Source organism: Streptopelia decaocto (genome assembly GCF_964273445.1).
Source record: "Streptopelia decaocto genome assembly, chromosome: Z".
In the NCBI taxonomy this organism is placed as follows: domain Eukaryota; kingdom Metazoa; phylum Chordata; class Aves; order Columbiformes; family Columbidae; genus Streptopelia; species Streptopelia decaocto.
This window is the reverse complement of record NC_138657.1, coordinates 42342971-42358848: the sequence shown is the minus strand read 5'-3', so window position 1 is coordinate 42358848 and position 15878 is coordinate 42342971. Positions and strand designations below refer to the sequence as shown.

The 15878-nt window shown below is 35.7% G+C and overlaps 1 protein-coding gene across 8 annotated transcripts in view; it reads right to left on the bottom strand.

Annotated features, from left to right (window-relative positions):
• Window positions 1–18: 18 nt before the first annotated feature.
• The window catches only part of PAM (peptidylglycine alpha-amidating monooxygenase), a 124207-nt gene continuing 108347 nt past the window's right edge, over window positions 19–15878 (bottom strand). For 4 of the 8 annotated variants that reach the window (XM_082074338.1, XM_082074345.1, XM_082074339.1 and 1 more), the window contains 10 exons: window positions 13045–13161; window positions 12477–12549; window positions 11722–11935; window positions 10854–11054; window positions 8031–8149; window positions 6959–7058; window positions 5545–5598; window positions 3014–3217; window positions 1195–1251; window positions 19–839 (listed from right to left, as the gene is read on the bottom strand). In XM_082074338.1, coding sequence (XP_081930464.1) covers window positions 658–839; window positions 1195–1251; window positions 3014–3217; window positions 5545–5598; window positions 6959–7058; window positions 8031–8149; window positions 10854–11054; window positions 11722–11935; window positions 12477–12549; window positions 13045–13161 — 1321 coding nt within the window. In that variant the 3' untranslated portion in view covers window positions 19–657. The remainder of the gene's footprint in view (window positions 840–1194; window positions 1252–3013; window positions 3218–5544; window positions 5599–6958; window positions 7059–8030; window positions 8150–10853; window positions 11055–11721; window positions 11936–12476; window positions 12550–13044; window positions 13162–15878) is intronic. The other 4 variants (XM_082074343.1, XM_082074341.1, XM_082074344.1 and 1 more) reach the window with 4 other exon arrangements.

Below are 15878 nucleotides of genomic sequence, written 5' to 3'. Positions count from 1 at the left end.
AAAGTACACTCTGACAGCTAATGCTTTGCGAATACTTTATTACACAAATTACATTCAGCTTCTGAAAATAGTGTTCTAACAGTGATACCATCTAAAAATAAGACATCCCCCGAAACACATTAAGTTAGGAAGAAGAAAAAAATTAAATAGAGACTTTTTTCTTTCCTTCAATGCAATATAATGTTAGTGATTTTAAAAAAATAGAAGAAGATTTAGCAGCTTCATTTTCTTGTGGCACTGTATTTTCTCTGTACTGCAACAGGTTAAGGACATTGAAGAGGAAAGGCACAAAACAGAAACTGGCAACTGAATAGTTATAGGAAAAATATTTTGATGAAGCAGATAGTAAGACTTATTTACAAGATCCCCAAATTCAGATGAGAAAATACTTCTGCTTTAAATCAGTGCTGCAATTAGAAGATTGTTTGCTTTATTAAGATGTTCACATAAAAAACAACAGCACTGATATTGAACTTCCATACACTCCTCTACTTAAAAAACAGAACTAAAGCCAAACAAAAATTAAAGGAACCAGTGTAGAGCCCCACACAGACTAGTACAGTTTACAATTAAATACACAAAATCTTAAACGTGCTTAAGGGAAAAGGATCTGACATTCTGGGTTGAATCATATAATAGACAACTCAAAGGCTGGTTTCAGGATGATGAAGGTGCTGATGGGGGTGGAGGTGCTGAACACTCTTCCTCTGAATCTGTGCCATCATCTTCATCTTTTTCTTGATCACTTCCTTCAGTGCTCAGTCGGTCAAACCCTTTTCGGCTGTAGCCTTTGTGACTTGCAAAGAAGTTCCCAAGGTTAAGACCACCACTGCCTTTCCCTGTGGAATGGAAAGGCTTGTCATAAGGTTTGCTTTACTGTATAGGGGGAGTAAAAATCCATCTGCTCATTCAACAGTATAGTGGAGATTATTTTAAGTGTCCTTCCAGAAACTGTTTTAACAAATCAGCACATGAACCACAGAAGCTAAGCACAGAGATTATGAAAGAGAATCCATCGTTTCATTAAGTCTTTATGTAGGCTATTCGTGTTCACACCAGTTTGCCCTTAGTCTCAAAGTGCTTCATTTCATTCACCAGATCCACAGATAACTCATTATAACAGCTCCAGCTCTCCCATAGGAGAAAACCTCCATTTACTGTGTTTTCAAAAGATCTTCAATGACTTAGACTTACCTCTAAGTCTGCCTAAAATTCTGCCTGAACTTGAATCAAGTTTGTGTTCCCCATCAGCTGAAAAATAAGGTAGATTTCAAAAATAAGCTAAAAAATAATATTATATGATTAAAAATATATATATATTCTCTGATACAAAGCACAGACATCTAACAAATTGATCAGCAGCCCTAAGAAACAAAACTGATACTTTTCAGCTTCTTGATTAAGGTGAAATTTTAATTCCTGACAAAATTATCATACCACAGATGTTCTGTTTATGCCAATTCAGCCGTTAAGAAGATTCACAGGTAAGTTATTTCTGAGAATTTCATTCCCTCAGCTGTTCGCTTATGTTGATGTGAAGGGTTTACAGGAAAGGCAAGAATCTTGTCATTTATAATGTGCACAACTGCATTTCAGTACACTGAAAAATACAGGCTGACATTTTAAAAGGTATAGTTTCTCTTCAGAGAAGATGAGTTTCCTGGAAGACAGTGATCTGTGAATTTCTCAAGGTATTTGGGAGGAACTTTCTCTCCTGCCTCACAAACTACATCCTCCTCCCTGGTAACTCTTTTTGTCCTTCATCTGAAGAAAATTTAAATGCCATGACCAAACTGTCTTTTCCTAGATACTACTCAGTTTCCATAAATCTGCGCAAGAAGTTTATTTTTACCAATGTAAATATATCATACTGTTTGACACAGTGAATTCAAGCACTGCTTGAATCCAAACGGAATGCAAAGATGCTGTTATACACGGTGTTTCAAAAGGATGGACCCAACATGTTACAATTACACAAAAATTTATGAACAGTTCAATGAGTTATCAAGTTTCAGGAACCTTTTTATAAATGCTCTGTGTTTCCTCCACCTGCTGTATGGATTTAAGAGTTTCATTCATGGGTGGTTTGTGGTTGCAGATATAGTGATTTCAAATTGGGTCCATCTTTTTGAAACACCCTGTATATCACACCCATTAACAGCGGCACTGCAGTAGTCTAGAGTGTTGGCACATTTCATATGCTGTTTAGCACATGTTTAACACAAAGAGTCAGGATGCTGCATACTAAAACCTTCCAATAAAATGCCTCAAATTCAGCTGGACAGTGATATTAGGTCACTGAATTACCTATTCCATCGTAGTATCTCCTAGATCGTGGCAGAACTGTGTTATTTGTCTATTCTGTGTACTTTTTCTTCTGTTGATGAGAATATCTTGATAAAACTATTTATACCATACAAAGTAATAAGTGTTACAAACTCCTACTGTAGTCTACCAGTTTCTCAGAAACAATGTTATTATGTAATATCAATTAAGAACATATTTACATAGCATTGTAGGTACCACTTAAAGCTCTCACAGCAACGGATGGCAATGCATTATAGAAACATGTCTAAATCACAACATGCACAAGGTAATAATGAACAATAATAATCTCTTGTAAATGTTATCTGTTTGATTTTGTTTATACCTTTATCTTACCCACAGAGTCCTTCGTTCTCAAAAATTTAAAGATCCCAAAGTGACAATCAAACTATACCCAGAGTATTAAAATTTCTGTATTCTAGATGGTAACATGAATATATTTTAGTTGTTTCTGAGGCACCAATTTTCCGCTTGGCATCAGTTAATATATCCATATTCTGAAAAGGTGTTGGCTTGAGATGTAATATTAAAGTAATAGTTGCTGTGTGCACACTGATTCTTAGTTTGCATGCAGTATCACAGTAACTATTCAGAAGGGCAAGGGGACAGTAAGCCTCTCTCTTCATACCCTCATCCCTTAGTGTTGAACTGGAATAATGAAAACCCGTCTAGAGTCACTCATGGTTACCTCCATAGACAGTTGTCTTCCTCCACCGAATAAATACTAAAATTGCCAGCAGGACAACAACAGGGATAATTAGAAGAGTTGTAATAAGAACAAAGGAAACTCCAGTTCTGGTCTGCTGGACCAAATGTTGTTTTTCCTGCTTCTTTAGAAACTCTGTTGATTCTGGGTTGTTTTTCAATCTGGCTTCTACGATTCTTTCTGATTCTTTAAAAAGAAGACAATTTCAGTATGTAATCCATATACATCAAGCAACACAGAACAAGGCATTAAAGAACAAGCTAGAATACCTGAAGTATGAGTAACAGGGCAACAAAAGATAAACAATTGTGGAGTCATTTATAGCTCTTGCTGATGTTATTCCAAACGTAAAGCAGAGAGAATCTGAATTATATCATTCACTAGTAAAGATGCCCTCCTCTTTTCTTGAATGGGAAAAGGAAACATGTCAGGGAGAGCTTTGCCTTACAAAGTATCTATCATTCAAAATATAGGAAAATCTTCAAATTATCTATTTCTGAAAGTAGGCATGTGATGTAATATCAAGTAAATATCTCCTTTTGATAAGAACACTTCCACAAGAAATAGAGGAATCCCGTATATGCTGTATTATAATAACCAAAAAGGAAAGGATTTAAAGTTCTTCTAATAAACTTGTGACAAAGGGTTAAATTTTGAAAACTGCTATATCCCATGAAAGAACTCTGGCTCAGTAAATCCAGAAAGCTTTTGAAAACTGCAACCAGTCATTCCTGACTAATTTTTTACCTTTCAGCCTGCAAGGAGAAAAACAAGTTAAATAAATCCTCTGTGCTGTTTTGTGCGTGTATAAAGGATCACATGCTTTGTGCTAACTTTTAATGAGTAAAACCGTCTAGCTATATATTTTTAAGTCTGACTTAAGCGTATTTTTCTTGAAGAGTAGCTTCATCAGAAACACACTCTGAATCAACCCTTTTGATTCTGTATAAAACTTAAAATGATGTTCTATTCTGAAAGAATAGTGAATGCTTCAGTTTACACTTAATACCAATACAGTGATAACAATGATAGAACCATAACAGGCTATATGTTCCATTAGTAGTTATAGCCAAGAACAATTTTCCTCCACCACCTTGCCCACCTCTAGGCAAAGTTACAGTTCTCCATGTATTTTCTCCCACTTCACAGCACTGCAAGCAATAGTAACAATGTCACCAGGAGGCTGTGAAAGTGCAAGTCACTCCTGTTCATTTAATTAAGCAGAGGATGGCACAAAGTCCATGGGCTGTTTTCCTCAAATGAAGTTGAAAGGTGTTAATTTCAGCCTGCCTACCTACCCTAAGCAGTTTTACAGATTGTTACCTAAAAACTATTTCTTACTATTGCATTTTTCCCTGTAACATTCGAAGTGTCAGCTATCATGGTATTTTCCTAGAGAAAGCTGAAATGCATTAATATATCCCTAGATTTGTTGCACTGTGGATGCTGTAATGTCCACACTTCGCTTTTCAGTGCTTCAGGAAGGCTGATGTACCAGCAGAGAAAAAACAGAAGGATAATTGTTTTGACAATAAGGATTTTACTGTTTTATAATGTCAGCCTCCTTTATTCTATATGCTTGCAATTGGCGGTTGTGATCTTTTGGTATTTTTCTCTGTCTGCATAAACATAGCTAAAGCAAACCACACATGCCCTAAATTCAACCAGAGAAAAACCCTTAAGAACGTCTGAATATTCTATAAAGGCCTCTCCATAGCCTGGAACTGTTTTTCTTGAAGGGAAACTAGCTTTTCCTTTTCAACATAAAAGATCAGTGTAACAGAATACAAATCGTTAAAATTACTTTTCTTCTTCCTGAATCACTATTTTATCCTTCTCAGTCTCCTCTACATGTGTTTATTTCCATATATTATGTTCCTACATGTGTTTGTTTTTTTTGTTTTGTTTTGTTTTTTTCCACTTTAATGCAGATAAATTGGAGGAAAAAAAAAAAGTGGTAAATCTACGATAATAAATCTAAAGAGAAAAAATTATTTCTAAATAGAAAAAAATATTTTTTCCCCATATGATGTCACTGGCAAGGCTGTGTACTATAAGACTATGCAGAAAGATAAGCCAATTGACATTTCAAATGGGCCTTTTTTTGGTGGTTGTGGGTCATGGAGCGAGGGATAGGGTGCTGGGGAATAACTATTACAGTTATATTTCAGAGCTCTTTCTGCATCTAAAGGAGCTGACCCAGATACCAATCTGCACCATACCAGACAGTAGTATGGAATTAATCCACTAACAAAAATTTATCTTAGTGTCTGTGAAGCACTTGGCATCACTGAAAATTAAGTGTTTAGATTAGCTGTAAAATAGCTCTACCAGATAACACTGTTACAAGCTGCTTTCTAGTTCTTCCTCTAGCAACTCATTTTATCTGTCTGAAATGATGGTGAAAAATGAAAGTCAAAACTAGTCAGCATTTTTCCCTCCAACTTTGCAGAAGCAGTCCTAGTCTATGTGAAAATATTGGTTCCTTCATTTCCATTACAAATCAGACTAACCTTTTATTTCCTGTACCTCAATACCAGCCTTTTTAACTGACCGATGTTCCATTTCTGTAAAACAAAATTATTCTTCAGGACAACTGGCATTGCAGAAAGACAATCAGTGACATTTTCCTGGTAGCCTTCTCAAATGTACAGTACAATCCTACAGTAGACAATCCCATCAGCATCTGAACTTTGCCAAGGAGAGTCAATATAAATCATTCAATAGCTCACAAGACCATGGAAAAAAGAAAAGAACTTGATTCATGAAAGGTGTTTGCAATAATTAAATCTTATGCCACAGAGAGATTTTATGGGCATGTGTAAAGGTTCAATGAGTCAAACAAAAATAAAACTGTTAATTATACTCAAAATCACGATGGATTAAAGGCTCCCTAGCTGCTGCAGTTTACACTGCGGCAAAAGCTAAAAAGAAAATTATATACAATGATTTTCCTCATATAACCTGTAAGTGATGAATAATTCAATTTTCTTTTTCCTCATGTTTCATTGAATAAAAGCCTGGATGTGTTCTTGTTCATGTTACTATATGCAGAAAAAGCCATATCCAGCCAGAATTACAATTTATCTGGTCCAGTTTCCTGTTATTAAGAGCAGCTAATACCTGATGCCCCAAAGAAAACTCCATGAATTATGAACAGACAAATATGGAATAACTGGCTTTGTCAGAAGTTCATTTAAAATAACAGCAGACTCTTACTGGTTGACTAACACCTTGAAGCCTGAAGCTTTATGTCTCTCATACATTTTTTAAATCTTATATAATGTAACAGTGGGTTATATTTTTATTTCTGTAAAATATCTAATTCCTCTCTAAATCCTACTAAATTGATGTCTGACTAATAAGGTCCCTCTCCCTGAAGTCAGGCTGTTTGGCTTGTGTGTTACTAGATAAAACTGGGAAATGTTTCCACTTAATGGAAATAGGACTCCAAATTATACTAGATTGATTTTCTAATGATAAATCCTCCCAAATAAATTAATATAAATTTTAATCTGACTTGTGTTTTTACTTCAGCCCCTGAGAGCTTTCTATATGATAGCCTCCAAGAAAGCAGTTGACTTCTCAGCAAATGGTACATCGAAAATACTAAAATGCTAAAGAGTCATGCTTTTGTTTTAGCAGGTACTGATGTGACATCGGATCTACCATGAGCCAAATGCATTTTGATTCCTCTTGACACAAATGAACTCGTGCTCACAACCCTCCTTTGACAAGATGCAGTGATGCTGAAGAATGGTTTTTAAATGAAATCTAAGTGGTAGTGCACAACTTCTGCAGGCAGAGCTTATAGTGTACTTAAATCATCATTAAACCTCCAGGTTCTTGGCCAGTGGTACCAGACAGGTGGTACTGATTTGAAGACACAAAATGTAAAGTCATGACATTAAGATAAAAATAACATACTTTCTGTGGATGCAAATTTCCATACTGCTCTGGCATGAACATCTCCAACGAACACTGTTTTATCTGCTGAAGCAACAACATCATGTGGCATCTCAAAGCCCTGCGAAGACAAGCAGTCACAGATTACTGTGTGTCTGCACATTCATGAGACCTCCTTAACCCTGAACTTGAGACTGATCACATTCAGTCCTTGGACTGGAAAACACAGCAGGTCATGGTATGAAGGCTTAACATGAGTGAAGGGAGGGAAATTCCATTTTGATTGCATGTTTGCCTTCCAAAGGGATAAAAACTTGGAAATTGATATATTCATGCTAAACACTTTTTATATTTATAATGTTCATAATATTTATATTTAAATTCTTGCAATCAATTTTATCCTGTGAAGTACGTATTTTTAAAATCATCAATCTTGTTTCATGCCCACATACTTAGTTTTTGTCAGAGTTTGCTGTTTGCTATACAATCAGAAGAAAATAACTCATTTTAATATTATCTAAAATTCAACTGCAAATAACGGAGTATATGTGTTACCAGGAAATGGGAATCTTAACCTTCGTTTTTTAGTCTATGACAATCTATGCAAACTTTCTTTTAATTTTTATGTATAACACTGTATGAAAAACATTTAGCTTTAATTTACACACTGATCTGCTGTAAAGAAGAAATGTAACCATACAGTTGAATTTTATTTCTGTTTAGGAATAAACTCTATCCTTTGATAAATTACTAACTTCTAAATATATGAATATTTTAAGTTGTCAATTCTTCTCCTAAATTAGCTTTTAGGAACTGTCTGACAGCAATGAAGTATTTTTATCCTGACTGAAGGTATTATCTATAGGAATCATCTGGAGGGTAGTGTAACTTTCAAATATATAGCACATGTAGAAACTAAGACACAAAATTCTAGTGTCTTTATTAAGTTATTATGAAGAATCTCTTTTGAATACCTGAAATTATCAAGCATCTTATTTTCTGTAACAGCTTCATGAAAGTTGTAGAAGTAGGGTGTTACCACCATTCTCATGTTCATATTTATATGCACCAGGCACTATGTGCAATACTCTACCTTTCTAACTGGAATGAAAGTATCAATTATTTCTCCAGTAGAGAAGTTCATCACAAATCCTTGCACTGGTTCTGCCTCTCCAGGATAAGGCATTCCATTAACTGCAAAGAGAAGACCACCTGCAACAACATTAGATTTGCTTTTACAACCCACACTACAGTGAAGACGAATAGCAATAGTATAGATGAAAAAAGTCTGCCTGAGAGACACAGACAGAAAGGTAACTCAATAAGAAACTACATTACAAGAGGAAAGCTAAATAAGGTATAACAGGTGAAACTTGGGCATTCAAGAGATGCACACTTTGTCCAAATGAGAAAAATCACAGTAATATTTTACAGATGGTTAAATGTAAAAAGAATGTAAAAGCGTTAAAAATATATGTGAAGAATGCTTTGCTAAGGATGCTTGATCTGGTAATGGAAACTTCTTTAAATGTATCAAAAGCAGCGAGCTATGGAATGAGTGGGACCAGAAGAGGAAAAGGTGTGAAAGGGGGACTCTGTGATGGGGGACCTGTGGCAGAGAAGCTCAGCTTTTGTCAGTTTTTTCTGTTGAATATGTTGGGAGACTCTGACACTCAATTTTTTTTTGTAGCTAAGAGGTCAGAGGAGCCAGCTTAACAGGAAGGAGATACATTAAAGGTGTTAGGCAAGTTGGAGGTTAATAACTCACCAGGTTTGGATGTAATTCGCTCAAGGTCAGAAGGAAGTCAAATGTGAAATTACAGACCTCAAGACAAGCTGAGTAACCTAGCACTGCAAACAGCCACCCCTCCAAAACACTAGCAGACTGCCAAAGTAATGCCCATCTACAAGAAGGGCTCAAAAGGGTGCCTGGAAACTACACATCAACAGTTCTGGCCTGCATCCCCAGTAAGATGGTAGAATCCTAGAATCCATAATGAAGAAAATGACACGGCCTGTAACAAGTTGCTATGGCTTCTCTAAGGGGAAACTGTACCTCAACTCTGAATGGTGTGAAAAAGCACTCAGGTAAAGAAAATATTGTAAACATACCTGGATTTTCATAAAACCTTTTACAAGCTTGTGCATCAGAGGTTATTAAAGAATGTGAGTTGTCACAGGGCTGAATGAAAGATCCATTAATGAATAAGAAGCAAAGAACACAGCTTAAGGGCAGAGTTTATCATTTTACAGGACAGAGAAGTTTGAGTAGTGTGATCCTGCAGGGATCAGAGACAGAAACAATTTCATTCAACAGTCTTCATCAGTGACCTGAAGCATAGTGTGAAAAACATCTCCCAGTGTGAGGAAGGTATTGAGTTCTGCAGAATAACTAAAAGCTTGATGATACTGAGAAAGTCCAGCAAGACTTTCTATAAGAATAACTGAGTTCTCAAACAGATGGCAGAAGAGCTTCAGCCAAGATGAATACAGAATGAGGCTTCTGTGAAAAAATTATCTAGATCATGCCTACGTGACATTTACCTTGGAACTGGAAGCTACAACTCAAGAGAGACATCTCAGAGGCATCACTGAATGGCCTCTGAAATCTTTGGCTCCTTGTACAGTGACAGCCAAAATTTCAACTGAATGTTTGGCATCATCAGGAAGAGAATTAAGAATGGAGGGAACAGTTCTGCCACTATGAAAAAACTTAGCATGGCCATATCTTGAGTATTGAAGTGCTGTTTTGCTCTCTGCTTCTCAAGAAGGTCCTAAAGAAGTTAAAGATACTAAAAGAGAAAGGCAACTACAATAGTGAAGGGGCTGAAGCAATTAAATGGCTTACGAGGTGGTGGTGTTCTTTGGTCTGGAGAAAAGGCAGCAGATATGGGGAGTGTGGAACTGTTATTCACCAACTCTCAAAATAGTGGGACTGGGAAGCACTCAATGAAACTAAGTCACTTTTTAAAATTAAAAAAGTAAAGTGGGTAGTGACCTTCTGGAGTCTGTAACTGCAGGAGGTCAAGGGGGCATACAGTACAAACCAGTTCAAAATGGGATTAGGAAAACTCACGCACAATAGGTCTACAGAAGATAACATGAAGAAGAGGTCAGGAATTACCATCTGACATCCTTAAATAGTGCTTTAGATGTATGGGGAGTAGGAGAGGAACAGGCCACCAAAAGCAGCCGGGATTACACATTCTTCTCAGGATGCCTCTCTTGGTGCCACTGTCAGAGACAGGGCACTGGACTATAGCTGTCAACAATCTCATCCAGTACAGCATTTCTTGTGTTCTTAGCAGATGCAAGAGACATAACCTTGATATTAAATTTGTTATCAATTACAGTCAGGAGCTACACATGCCAAAATTCCTCATCCAGTTCTTGACATTTACATTACCTTCAGAATTGGTATTAAAAATCTAACCCATAAAATTACCACAGTAATAGTTAGCTAGATTGTGATATTAAAAACCACAATGTTTTCAAACTGTTTGCTTTCAAATTTTTTGTTTTACGAAACCCAAGACTTTTCTTGTTACTTTGGAAGTCCTTTATTTTGCTATCTTCAATACAGCTTGAAATGAATATTTTAAAATGTTATTATCAACTAATTATGGAGTGTGCAGTCACTAGGAAGCAAATAAGATCATCTACTTGTCAACATCACATTTATGGAGTCTAATCAGTAATTTCTCAGAAACAGAGCTTATATGCAAGCTTCCCTCATTCTGTAAGTAGGGAAACAGCATAGTTCAAAATTTTTCCACTACATCAGCTCTGCTTTGAAAAAGAATAAATATCTGGCCTTAAATAACATGACAGCACTCTTTACAAAATAACACTGTGTGCTGTGATATACTGGCATAAAGCAACTACTTCAAATCTGAAGAACAGGAAAAAAGATTACCTGGAGCGTATGAAACTGCAAACAGCTCTCTTCCAAATGACTTGTGCTTGATCTCTCTTATGAACTCTCCAGTTTCTAACCCGAAGCACTGAATTCGACCATTTTCCCTGTCTGCAACACATAGTTGACTGAAGTCAGGGATCAGGGCTAAGCTGTGAGGGATACGAAACTGTCCAGGTCTGGCTCTGCCTAAAGAAGTCTCTGCAACACAAAATATTCAGGTTTGTGTTCAAGTACAGACTGAAATTGTCAGTTTTGCTTAGAAACAGCAATATGTCACATAACGTAATATAAATTGAGAAAAACTCAGCCTGCTTTCTTCTCCTAGCAGTTTTACTAATACTCATTTAGGTAGGTAAACTGTGGTAGCCTTTACGTTGTCTTTGCAAATCCTGAATTTGTGATTTTACTATTTCCCTACAATATTTGGCATAGTTTAATGACTGATACATAAATCTGAGTAAGGCAGAAATGTAATTATTCATAAAACTTAAAATAGATGGGATCATGGTATAAATCTTGCAAAAACAGTGAAGGCTTATACTATTTGTTCAAAGGTTCAAGAAAAAAAATAAGGTTTTCATGAAAGTCAGGACATCTTCTTGATCAGATAGGACATGCTAATACTTGTAGCAAAAGCATGCTAACAAATTCCCATTTTTTATTTTTAGTGACTATATAATTACTGTATATAGCTGTTCGCACAAAAGAGGGAAAATTGAAATGCACTGACAAGGCTGAAATTCAGCTAGGGTCTGGATGGTATTCCAGTAATAGAAATGTATAAGTAATAGTAATATCAGCAATCTCATGGTTCCTGATGAGTTCATGGTAACAGCAGTATGGGTAAAGCACCAAGAGCTCTGACCTTTACCTTCTCCCCACTGCATCACATACAATCCATTTGGAGAGAACTGAATGATCCGACTGTTACAGTAGCCATCAGAGACATAAATGCTGCCAGTGATTGGATCCACAGCCACATCAGTTGGTTGACAGAAATGATTTTTGTCACTCCCCGGTTGCAAAGCCACTCCTAAGATGAGTAATGGTTCTTTGTTATTTGCTCCCAGTTTGAAAACCTTTTTTCCGTCGATGGGAAAAGAGAAGAGATTTCAGTTATGGAAAGTGAAATATAAGAGGGATGACTGCTTATGGAAAATATCTATTACTGTGTAGAAAATAAATGTATATACCAAACATAAACTTAATATATTGACTATGACATCTACTACCAGATTTTCAGTAGTGTTGATTCTAGGAAATTTCTCCCTAAAATACAAATTTCCTATGATTACAGCAAACAAATGAGTTTCACATTCTGGATTTAATTACATAAGAAAATTGATAAGCAAAGATGTAGCAGAAAATACCGTTGTTTTTCAAAAGAATAATTGTTTTAAACCAGATACTTTTATTTCTGAATACTATGTCCATAGAGCAAATTATTCAACACAACTATATTCCATGAAGGCCACAGGGGTCAGTTTCTGTAGGCACATTCTTAAAGTTTATCTTAACAGGCCTAGATACGTAACTTACGTCAAATCTGTAGGAAAAAACAAAACAAAACATTTTTTGTCAAAATACTAATGTCCTAGTATTAAAGCTTCAAAAACATACCTGATGGAGAGCTACATCAGTGGCCCAGTAGTTACCATTTTTATCTATACTCAAACCATGTGGTAAATAAAATCTGCAAGCACAAATGTAGAAGAATCAAGTTTAAAACATTTTTCAGAAAGAATGATCTAGATGTGAACATTCCACTTTTTATCTACAAATTACAAATGCTGTACATACTAACTACCTGTAGTTTTAATGAAAAAGATACATTTACGGCACAGAATTTTCTTGAGTGTGTGTCAGCTCTGAAATTCAGTTGATCTCTGGTATATCACTCAGGCCAAGATTTGGTATCTTTAAGGAAAATATACAATACTCAGGAGATCTGCATTTCTGTTAATTTGGCTGGTAGACGAAATTGTATTGACAAAAAGAAGATGTGGTAAAGATGGCAAATTACTTTTATTAGTTGTTGATTTTGCAATTATTTATTTATTAATTTAAACAAAATCAGAGGCTGCTATCACACAGTGTAATATAAAAAACATAAAAACAGGTCTGTGGACCTTTTGGAGTAAAATACACAGAAATGTTAGTTCTATTGATAATAGTAAAAATAACTTACAGACTTTTGCCCACAGAATTAAGCAGTTTTGCATTACTTGGATTCAGGACAATAATTGTGTTCTGTTCAATTGGTCCAAGTCCTCTTTGCTGATAAACAAATTTGCTGTCAAAAGAACTACACAAAAATAGTGGAACAGAAAACCAGCATTAGACGATTCCACTGATGAACAATACACATGCAAACTAAACCCCAAACTCCAGATTTGTAGTTTAATTTCAGTTTGGGACTACTGGCTTCTTTTTTTCTTTAAATAAGACTTATTCATTACTGTATGATGATAAGAGTTATAGTGTTGGATGTTTGCACTTCCTACTGAGGTTATGACTTCCAAACTAAAGGAGCACCAAATCAACACAGGTAAAATTAAGATAATCCTAAAGCAAGCAAACAAAAAACCTATCCTTTTTTTTTTTTTTTTTCCTTTGCTTTGGAAAACCAGAAATGGGAATTCAAACAATGTAGCCTAAATAAACATGTAACTAATCAGCAGGGCATAACTGTCCGTAAAAACGGGTATACTTCATACTAAGGCAGTGTGTGTGTGTTTGCACATCTTCTGTTTTTTCTTTTTCCAAACACAATTAAATATTTTTCTAGAACTTACTACTGTAAGATTCAGGTCTTAAAGTTCTTGTCCTTTTCAGAAGACTACAGGATATGATGTGTATTTCTCCTACCACCACAACTATACACCGAGTTTTCAGGGAACATGGAATATATTAATAAATGACATTTAAACATGTCACTATTTCAGACATTAAGAACCAGCATTAACTTCCCAGAAGGTATTTACTAGGCATAAAATTATCAGGCGCTTAACAAAGAATAAAAAATATAGTTGTCTGTAGTCCTACGGAGACGTTGGCTATCACTGTAACCTGTTGAAATACATGTTCAGTATTTAGTGAAGGTAAAATGGAGTGTAAAATATTTTGAACAAAATTTAAGTCTACATGTTAGAAAATGGTATTTGTGGATGAAAAGTGTGTGAATACAAGACATACTCCCCACTCCCACCTTGTATTTTTCAATCTATTTGTTAATCCCAAGTGAAATCCAGCTATGATTGATGCAATTTGGTAAACAAGTATATAGTTTGTAGTCACAAAGAAGGCTATGAAGAAAGCTATTAAAACTTCGTATCGTACAGTCCTAGCAGCCTCAACTCTCCATAACATTAAATATTTGCATGTCTAGAATTTTCAGTGTGGAAAAGCAATACTGGCTTCATATATAACCAGAAAAATCTCTGACAGGATGTGTTTAAGTTTCTGCATAGGCTACAATTAAAAAATAATATTTAGACATTGCCATTACATATGGTAAATAGCTGAAACTATTTATTTAATACCTAATAGAAGTCAGCAAATCCTTTTCACTATGAATGATTAAGTATCAGCTGATAGTTACTAAAACACTCTGCTGAGCCCTCCTAAACACTCTGCCATGATGCTATACGGAGACATAGTGCGAATGGTACTGGCACACAATGGCCTGCTGATGTTTATCTGCTTGTTTGACCATGGCTCAACAGGTGTTGTTTTCTTTTTTTTACCTTCACTGATGGCAGTCTTGTCTGACAAATTCTCTTGGTTTTAAACAGTTTTATTTAAAAATTAGTCTGCTACTTGTAAGGATTTATTCTAGGTATAGATTACCACAACCACAGAACCAACACCACAGAGACTGAACTAATGTTATTATTAATCAGCACAGCTAATAACAGGAGAGAAAGCTAGTGATGGTATGGTATTGTACAAACAAAATCGCACAGAAAAAAAGACTGTATCTCTGGAGAACTGACTATCTAGACCACCTAAAAAAATACTGGCTTTCCTTATTATGATTTTGCTTCTTAGTAACAGTGCTGTTCAGACTTCGAAGTATTCCCTGCTCTTCTGGGAATGGAGTGTTTTCAGTGTGAAGAAGAGATTGTATGGTATTTTATGCAAAGGAAGCCTAGTGAACTTTGAAATGAGTTTATCAGAGTGGTTTTCCACGCATCTTCTCCCTGTCAAATTTCCTTTTCTAAGAGGAAGACTGGCATGCTACAGAATCACAGTCACTCTTTCCTTCCCAACATTTGAGACCAATTTCCCAATTAGCTAACATTCCTTTGTTTCAGCTGATGATGACACAAATGATACTGACTATTGCTAGCTTAAAAGAAGCAAGACTAAAACCAACCAAATAAAATAACTGAACACCTTACTATTGTATGTCATATTGCTCTGCAGTATGGTTTTCTAACAGGTTCTGCAGTTTGATATCAAAAGACAACTAAAATACACTGCATATATCACTACTTCTAATTTCAAACCCCAGTGTAATTCCACATCTATTTTTCTATTTCTCAGAGGGCCACTTGACACTAATACAAACAATTTATTGCTAAATCTAACATCCTCCTGATGGGCTACATTTAAATTTAGACAGATCACCTGATCTCATAACTCTTGAAGGCACAACCCTGAGCTCCATTCTTGATCAATATCCATCACTGTTGTGGTAGTGTGCTCAGCCTAAATTAACCTGCCTAGCTTGTTAAGACTGCAGTAACTAGAAGGCAGTTTATGTTATTTATTATGTCTTTTATTAACTGCATGAATAGTATACATTTGTCATCACAAAATGCAAAATAACTTCCAACTGATTAACTGCTTGGTCAGCTGAATAGTTCTACTCTTTTTCATTCCGAACAGCATGTTCTACATATAGCAAAGAGTGTTCTAAAACTGAGGAGACGAGGTGGTAAATGAACCTGGCTGATTTAAAAGGAATTTTTTTTAATCATTCACAGAAGTAATGCTACAGCGACTGAAAGGCTGCTA